At 44.4% G+C, this 9,515-nt stretch overlaps 1 protein-coding gene across 2 annotated transcripts in view; it reads right to left on the bottom strand.

Annotated features, from left to right (window-relative positions):
• Positions 1–413: 413 nt before the first annotated feature.
• Positions 414–9,515, bottom strand: part of filip1l (filamin A interacting protein 1 like) — a 29,834-nt gene continuing 20,732 nt past the window's right edge. For both annotated transcript variants that reach the window (XM_089124778.1, XM_089124777.1), the window contains 2 exons: positions 4,507–7,288; positions 414–880 (listed from right to left, as the gene is read on the bottom strand). In XM_089124778.1, coding sequence (XP_088980904.1) covers positions 737–880; positions 4,507–7,288 — 2,926 coding nt within the window. In that variant the 3' untranslated portion in view covers positions 414–736. The remainder of the gene's footprint in view (positions 881–4,506; positions 7,289–9,515) is intronic.

The following is a 9,515-nucleotide window of genomic DNA, read 5'->3' as shown; positions in this document are numbered from 1 at the left end:
TGATGATGATGACGATGAAGATGATGTTCTCACCTGTGGCCTGTGGTTCTGGGATCTGCACAAACACTGATCTCTGATCAGCTTCATCTGCCATTAAACTCCTTCTTCTCTTCCTGCACGAATCGCCCGATAATTCAGAGGAAACTAAAGAAATGACTAAATAACATTCATGAAATTAATCAATAAACAACAGAGTAAAGTTATAGCGTTCGCGCGCTCAGCTCTCATTCATTCTCCAAAGCCCGCGCTCTGCTTTACCGCGTGGGCGGGGCTTCCGTTTCCAGTGCTCCGATTGGCTCAATGCAGTGGAGAGCCTCGATTCTGATTGGCTGGATGTCAGGGTTGCGCTGTAGAAGCTCTGGATCGACCAGATTAGTAATCATAACAATCAACAATTGTGACTTAATCTGATGTGCAAGATATAAAAAGTCTTTATTAACATCCAGACATCAAAAGTACTTCATATGCCAAGTGCATCTACACATTGACGGAATCAAAACCGTAACAGCGATAACTACCAACTTAATAAGTAAAATAATTGAGTTTTGTCAAAAGAAACACAGAAAGAAGCAAGGTTCAGCAGCACCATAAGTGAAGGATTAGCGATGGTCAGCATGAGTTTATCACAGTGTCCTCGTTCTACTTCTGAATATGATAAGAAGTCTCATTACAGCACCAAAAGATCAAATAAAATGAAAGACGATAAACATAACCATCCCTCCTCTCGGCCTGTCACTCATGATTTGGCAGGTTGGTTCATCATGTTGAGGTTGTTATTAGACACACATTTCCCAGGGTTCAGTGGGGTTTGGGCGTTGACCGATCCTTTGGGTTTGGGAATCCTGGTCGGTCCAGGACGCCGGAATGATTCCAGAGGCATCTGAGAAACAGAGAGTCCGGTCAAGTCAAGTCCCCTTCATTTACACACAGATTGATTGATTCAGATCATTAGTTATTAACACGACACCAATACTGTACTCTAGGCTACTGTACTCTATTGATGGCAGAAACAATCACACAGCAGTGTCTGAGATGGAGAACACACACCCTCAAAAAGAGACTCGATCAAAAAGAAAAGGAACAAAAAGAAACTGGATCAGATCAGATCAGATGTGCTGAACTAAACGTTCCTTCAGTTATCTCGTGTTTAATAATGTTCTCAAAACATAAGCACAAAAACATTGGGTTACAGTGTAATTATATATTTAAGTGCTGAGTAATATTATAGGCTACTAACTATAAGGTTAGGATTAGGGCTTGGTTGAGGGTTAGTTGCCTGTAATTATGCATAATTTACTGTTATTGTAAGTACATGTAGGCTAACATAACAAGGACACTGTCGAATAAAGTGTTACCGAACATGGAACTGTTTTCCGAAACGTTAAATGTTACTTGCTTCAGACAACATTCAGAAATATCGTTCCCAGAATGCAATGTTTCCTTAACAATCACATACAAAACGTTTTGAATGTTCGAGAACGTTCAGAAATAGCGTTTTCATAATCTAATCCGAACGTTATAGCGAACCATCCTTAAAGATAAATAAAGATAAAGGTCATTGAGATATAGCTCTGAAAGTTCACACCACAACTATAACAATAACGGCACAGCGATATTGGTGGAATCACTGTTTAACCAGCCGATGAAAAATAAAAATTATCACAATCCATCCTCGAGTGTTTAAAGTGACAGTAAACAATAAAGAGAACAACCGTGCGCTGGTGTGACAGTTATCATCATTATAGTCATCGTTCTTGGTGTGACTGTGAACGGACCGTTAGAAGGTGATTTTGTTATATTAGATCTGGAAATGAGAGGTTATGTAGATGTGTAATGTGTTGCGATGACCAGAAGATGGCGCTGTCGATCACTCATCAGCACACACACACACACACACACACACACACACACACACACACCTCATGCGGGGAAAGGTTAGCAGGAAATGGTTCACTTTTCCTTTCATTTTTTCCTCCATAAAGAAAAAGATGTTAGCAGAGAACATCGAACACAATGATGACCAGAAACGATATTAAATCTGCTGTTTAAAACAAATAAAGCATCAGTGTATGGGAATAGTTATTATGCGCAGACATCAGGAAACTGTATATTCGTGCAGTGTGCGCATGTCAAACACACCTATCCCGATCAGAAGTCTGTGACATAAACACAAATGTGTGTGTGTGTGTGTGTGTGTGTGTGTGTGTGTGTGTGTGTGTGTGTGTGTGTGTGTGAAGAAGTCTCTGCTCTCCGAAGCCCAACCAACAGCCTCCACGTTTACGTCAGACATGAAAAATGTGTGTATGTGGGTCAGGCTGTGTTGGGCTCAGTAACAGCAAACACACACACACACACACACACACACACACACGCTCCAGTCAGAGATGCACGTAATGAGCGCTAAGTGTCCTCGCGCGTCTCTCTCCACTGTCACCATAGAAACTAAACAAGGCTTTTGTTTGGGCCCCAGACCCGCCTCTAAACACTCCTTCTTCTGCTCAGGAACTCAGTTGTAGAGTTTAACGCTTTCCTTCACTCGTTTCTTCCTCTGATCGATCATCAGCTAATCTCCAGACACAGGTTTGGTGTTTTAGAGGCTTAAAGATCGGCTAAACTACCGTTCTCCTTTTGAACTAAGTTCATTTTTCTGACCAAACCGACAGAATTGTTTTCGTTTTAAGCACAAACTCACCTCATTTTGATAAGTGTGTTAGAAAAATGTGTTGTTTTAAGGATGTTTAGATGTTTTGGAAAACAAGACCAGTAAGAATTTCTATTATTATTATTTTTTTTTTTTGAAGTGTTGAATTATCGAATCATATGAAAAGCACCTCTAATGAAGATGATCATGCATTGTTTCATTTGTGTTTCTCAGCATCATGGAATCGAGCTAAATGTGTGTGTGTGTGTGTGTGTGATTCACAAACAGGCCTGATGAGACATCGTCTCGGTTCATGATCACAGCTGTTCCCGGGCCCTTCATGAACAGAAGTGTGTTTAGCCGGACACGCAGCGGACACACACTCCAGACGGCGCAGATTCCAGCATGAATCAATTTAACGCTTGATATAGTCCTCGTGTGTGTGAGCCGATTCATTAAGAGCATGCTGTGATGTCCCAGTCCGTTTGACAGATATTTAGTTTCAAAATACTTCTACCAAAACTTTGACCAGAGCATGCAAACTCATCAAACTTTAACTCCTGCACACGGCAGAGCTTTGGTGTTGTTCTCCGGAGTCAGATCTCATGCGGCGGCAGCGACGGCCATGCAGACGGTCAGACTTTTCCATGATATCACTGCCGAAGACTGCAGATCCCCTCGGTGGCGGTGCACAGCTTCTCTAACTCAGTCCCTCAGTTATCTGAGGTATTATTCACTTCATAGATGTCATCCTATGGCCCAGATTTGCTCAGTTTCTCCAGCGCAACCCTCTTTAGGCGTTATTGTCGGGATTCACTAAAGACACGCAGTGAAACGCTAGCGCCGGGGAGGACAGGCTGATTTCTGCGCCTGATATTATTGAATATGCATTTGTAGGAGTGTCCCTTTCAGACGCAGTGTCTATGAGAGGACTTTACACTCCCATCGGCACTTTAATGGGATAATCTGCCCTGTTTAGTAAATCTGGCCCTAAATGTCTTACTAATGGTTAAATACTGTCTGATTAAGAGCATTCGAGAAATTAAATCATGCAATATTACATGATGAATACGTGTAGCTCATCAGAATGCATCAAATACGTAAAATAATAGTAAAAAATGTATTGTTAAAATTCTAAATTTAATTATGGTAGCACTTTACAGTAAGGTCCATTAGTTAATGTCTTAACTAACATGAACTAACCATCCGCAATACATTTGTTACAGTATTTATTAATCTGTCAATGTTAGTTAATGATAATCCAGCTGTTTATTGTGTGTTCATGCTAGTTCACAGTGCAGTAACTAATGTTAACCAATTAACCTTTGATTTTAATAATGTATTAGTAAATTATGAAATTAATATTAACTAAGATCAATAAATGCTGTGGTAGAACTGTTCGTGTTAACTAACGAACCTTATTGTAAAGTGTTAGCTTAATTATTAACAGAAACCCAACATAAAAAGTAAGAGGAAAATGAAAAACAAACCAAAAATGCGATTGTATATTAATCAGTGAACTTTAATGGTACAGGATAATTTGCTATCTAGCAAAAACAGTAAGTGCACTTTAACCTCAAAGTGATGTGAAAAAGCACAAGTGCTTGTGTTCTCGTTATGTGTGGGTTTCCTCTGCTTCCCATTTACATATCATGCACATACACATCTCATTTTTAGAACCAAACAAATCAAAGCAACAAAAGGAACTAGAGGTGCAGGTTATTGCAGTCAAGAACACCAGATTTGAGGGGTGGCAGGAGCAGTAGATGACGGGGTCAGGGGTCGACGGATGATCAAGGGACACACTCTTCTACAGTCACTAATCAAACACTAGCCGGTTCAGGTCAGTCACAGATGTTACTTACTGTGATTTGTGAGGGCCGTGAGACGGGACCGGATGTGGGTTTGATCACGATGCTGCTCGTGATTTTGTTGTTGGCTTTGGCGTTGGACAGCACTGGGATCCTTTGCTCCGGCCCGAAGGAGTAATAGGGGCTGACGGGTTTGCCCGAGGTGTTCACGGCTTGAATGTAGGGGCTCCCTAAGTGAATATGGATTTTGTTGTCGTCAGTGGTAATGACGTTTGGACCTGAGCTGTTGGACCTCTGTAGTTGCCAGCTGTTCTGCCTTTCCGGGCTCACGCGGAACACGGGATTCGATCCTGCGAACTCTCCCGGGTCAGGGGATCCAGTGGTTACGGACACGATCTGAATGGGCGACACGGCCCGGTCTGGGGTCAGCGATCCACAGGACCCGGGAGATAGAGTTTGGGAATAGGCTGGCATGGTGAGCGGAGACAGCGATCGATCGGGAGTGGCGGGACTCTCTGGAAGAGGAGGAGGAGAACCCTTGGGCTTGTTGGAGGGTGAGATCGAGGAGTTCTGGAGGATTGTGATCCGCTGTTTTGGAGCTCCACTTGTCGGGATGACCGCCGTGCTTGTAAAGGACTGGGCGCTTTCAGTCGTAGGACTGGTGATCTCGAGAGTTGCTGTGTTGTGCCCGAGATCAGGGGTCACTTTGATGTGGAGAGGTTGCCCAGGACTGTGTGTGAGGACCACGTCCCCCTGAGGAACGTGGTTCCCGTTCTGCCTCGGTTGCATCTTGCCATTCATTGAGTGCGGACTCTCTCTAGTCTTAAGGAAAGGGCCTCTTACTCTTCTCATGTTGTTGTTGAGGTTGTTGACATTGTTCATGAGCGACGGCGTGCATTTTGTGAGGTTGATCTCATTGTAATTGTCCTCGTCCTCTGGATCGCTCTCCAGGTAGAGCTTGCCGTTGACCAGGGCACGTTCCAGCGGTGCCAGGTTCCTGTAACTCGGGGACAGGGTGTCCGTTGGGTCCGTTTGGACCTCCTTTGTGGAGACTTGTAGATCCGAGAAACGTCTTCCGTTCATTCCCGGCCGTAAGCTCTTGCTGAAGCGCCGGTATCTCTCCAGTTCTCGTGTAAGACTCTCCATCTCTCTGGCCAGCTCTTTATTCCTGACCTCCTGCTGGGTGAGTTTTCTCTGTAGGGTCGTGTGGTCTGCTTTATAGCGGCAGATGGATTCCTCGGTGCCCATGTACTCGTGGATCTTCTCTTTCAGGGCTTCTACCTCTCTCGTGAGATGGCTGGATTTGGCCTCTTCCTCTTTCAGGCGCTTGTATAAGATGTGCTCTTGGTTGGACTCCTCTTTCTCAGCCAACTGGTACTTGGACAGTTCGTTCCTGGACATCTCCAGCTCCTCCATCAGGGCTTTGGCTCGCTCCTGCTCGTTGGAGTATCTCTTCTCCAGGGATTCAAACTCATCCTCAGTCTTTAAAAGGTCACCCTCAACCACCTTCATCTCCTTTAACTTCCTCCTGAGGCGTTCCACTTCCTGGGTCAAATCTTTCACTTTGTTGTCCTCCTGTTGGTAGCGGTAAGGACCAGGGCTCTTCGAGTGCTCCTCTTTGGATTTGCTCCTCAATAACTCTCTTTCCACCGCTTCCAGTGATTGAAGCCTCTTTTTCATCATGCTGACTTTAGACTGAAGATCCCCGTTTTTCTCTTCTTCCGCTTTCAGCTTAGCTTTGAGCTCATCCCTCTCCCGAGTGGCCACACACATCTTCTCCTCCAGTTCGGCCTTCGAGCGCAGGGCTTTCTTGCTCTCGTCGATCAGTTTCTCAGTGACGGTGTTGACTTTGTCTTGTTCTGCCTGCAGTTTCCCAGTGCTGTTTTGCACTTTGTCCTCCATCAGCTTTAACTTTTCGGCCATGGCCTTTCTCTCATCCACCAGCATGACGGTCAGTGTCTTCAGTTTTGTCAGATCCTCTTTTAGTGTCAACTCCATCTTCTCCAAGTGAACTTCGGTAGCCTCAAGCTCTTTGATTCTGACTCTCAGCACATCAAGTTCATTGGACATGTGTTTAGTCATGGTTCGCTCTTTCTCCAGGTTGCTTTTCAGTGAACTGCACTCCTGCTTGCTCTTCCCAAAGGCGTCCTCTAGTTTCTCCAGCTCCATGATTCTGTGATTCAGCTTGTCCACCTCCACCTTCAAGCCACAGCTCTGGCTCGACTCCTTCTCCAGCTTTCGGTGGAGATCCCTGCACATGTCCTCCATCTTGATCAACTCCTCATCTTTCCCTTCCATTTCAAGCACACGTTTCCTCAACTCCTCCACCTCCGCCACGAGGCTGGAGTTCCCACACTCCCCTCGGCTGATCTTATCCCGGATCTCCTGCAGTTCGTCCTCTGCTCTATGCAGGGTCTTGTTGGTTTCTTCGAGCTCATCTAACTGTCGGCTGAGCGCGGAGAGCTTCTGGCGGAGCTGTCGGTTCTGGGCATCTTCATTGGTCAGTTTGGCAGTCATGGCGTCCTGCTCTTGGTGGAAATGGCAGGCCTGGTTGCGTAACTCCTCTTCCAAGCGGTGCACTTTATTCTCCTCTTCTTGCAACCGGGTTTGGGCGGAGCTCAGCTCGTCTTGGGCGTGCGCGACCGTGTTCTGGAGCTCCTGGACTTTGGTGGTTTGTTGGCTCAGCTGCTCTGTGAGACGCTGCTGTTCGTCGACCACCAGGAGAGCGAAGGACTTTAGCTTGGTTAGTTCGTCCTTTAGACTTGAGACTTTCTTTGTGTTCTCTTCTTCCTTTCTCTCCTGGTATGTCTTTTCCTGATCAATGAGCAGTTTCAATCTGACAACAGAGAAGAAAATATGAAAAGATTGTTAAGATGAGTCGTTCAGAAAACCTTCTTTTTGTAATTTTAAACATTTGTTGTAAAGGTTGATTCACACTGCACCGATCAACACGGATAATCACCAGATTACAGTACGTCATTTCTCAGACATTCCATGACCCAACACATGATATTTGAACATGATCAATCGACGAAACCAAGTTCAATGCTAACAGAGTAACAGAGTGATCCAACAAAACCTGACAAAGTGTCTATTCTGTCGATGATATTGACAGATATAAAAACATATAAGCCTGACGTTAACTGAACTGCTATTCAACTGGGAACCTCTGTGTCCATGTTTGTTCATTTAATTTGAGGATATATAGAGGTATAATTTTAATTAGGGCCTGACATATATATTTTTTAGCTTACAAGCCACTGTGGCTTGTGGTTTTCCAAAGTTACTAGCCACTCATGATTGTAAGTAAGATCCAGTAGACTGAAACTGGGCCAGTGTTTTCCAGCGGCCTAAAGTGGGGCAGAAAGAGGGTCATGATGGCTGAGCTTCCCAGTTCCCTGAAGCCGGCAGCGGTGAAGGGTGTTTTGCCTACAGAGGGAACATTACAGGGGAAGTGGAAAAAGACTCTTAATAAGGGGGTTCCTCACCCCCCAACACACCACCACCTTCCTTCAGTGGCTTTATATTTTAAGGAATTCCCCCTCCTCCAAAGGCCATTACTGGCTATGTAAACAAACCCTGTTTCATGGGCTCCTAACCAGCAGTGGACTGGGATGATGTCAGTGGGACGAGGCGTACGAAGTGTGTGTCACTCATACGTGGCTTCAGCCACTTAAAAGTAATGGAAAATCAGTTAATAATAACAGAACGGCGATAGAAAATAAAAGTCAGATTCTAAAAATACAGCATTATAATCACACTGAGCATGAACCGAGTTTCTTATAAACCGTGACGCTTTTCTTGGAGATCTGCTGGACTGCAGAAACATTATTGTCCTGTAATCTCTGTAAAGCTGCTTTGAAACGATCTATTGTAAAAAGCGCTGCATAAATAAGCGTGACTTGACTTGAGACAGCATCGTTCTATTCTATGAAATTTTACAGACGCTGGAAATATCTGTGGTGTCACGCTTACATTGGTCTCTTTGTGACTTCATTAAACATTTGTGGTTCGTTATTAACAGAAGGAAATGAAAGTATTGAACGGGATAAGACTGAAGCGCTATTGTGGGAACGCTCACATATTATCATCCATCACAGGACATGAAAACCCTTCAGGAGAGAACGATGCATGTGTTTGTTTCTTATTCACCAATCTGAACAAGCTCAAAGCTCATGCTACATTTGTCTGTCATTTATTGCCATGATAGATTTATGCAATCATAAGTTCACATATTATCTGTCCCAGTCAGTATGCAAGATTAAAACCAGTGCATTCTGAGACACGCATGCCGAATGAGCCTGGACAATAAGCAGAAGTTTATCAAAGTTGTCCTAAGACAAGAACGGGTATTGGTCAAAATCCATGTTGAACTTTGAAGGCTTTGATCCTCTTCAAATGATCTGTATACTCTCGGTGTGTTTAGTGTGCGTGCTAAAGAGGAATAATGAGTCCGGCTGGACGCAACAGGACGAGGTAAAGACTCGAGGCACGATAGAAGTCTCGCTTCACTCTCCCACAGCTGAACTGTGTAGCGATTACATCAAATATGTTAATTGAGACCTACGATTCTCAGCAAGCCAAATGACACGCTTCCGTCATCGTGTAAATACTGGGACTCGCATTTATTCAATCCAACCACTGAAGCACATTCAGCTTTAAACCGTGTGATCAATCTAGACATGAACCGTGGCGTTCCTCATGCTGACGGGGAAACACGACGGCCTAAGACAGGGAATCAGCAGTCCTCCATTAGAGAGAAACACTCCTGCCCTGTTTAAACCTCGAACGCCCGATCCACTTGGACTCGCTCCCGAGAGCCGGATCTCTACTGAGGAAAGTCAGGAAAAGTCTATGCCATGGAAAAAAGACTTTAATATGGAGTTGGAGAAGCCTGCGAGAAGGATTTAAATGTTGTCATGAACAAGGGTGTGTGAAATCTCCGAGAGAACATGGAAAAATAGATTTATAGGATTTGTGTGTTTCTGTGATTTTACATTTGAAAATGCATAAAAACGACGTCCTGAAACGGAAACAGAACACGTGACGGACGCCGAATGCTC

Source organism: Pimephales promelas, chromosome 21 (genome assembly GCF_988280905.1).
Source record: "Pimephales promelas chromosome 21, fPimPro1.hap1.1, whole genome shotgun sequence".
NCBI lineage: Eukaryota > Metazoa > Chordata > Actinopteri > Cypriniformes > Leuciscidae > Pimephales > Pimephales promelas.
This window is presented reverse-complemented; position numbering and strand designations above follow the sequence as displayed.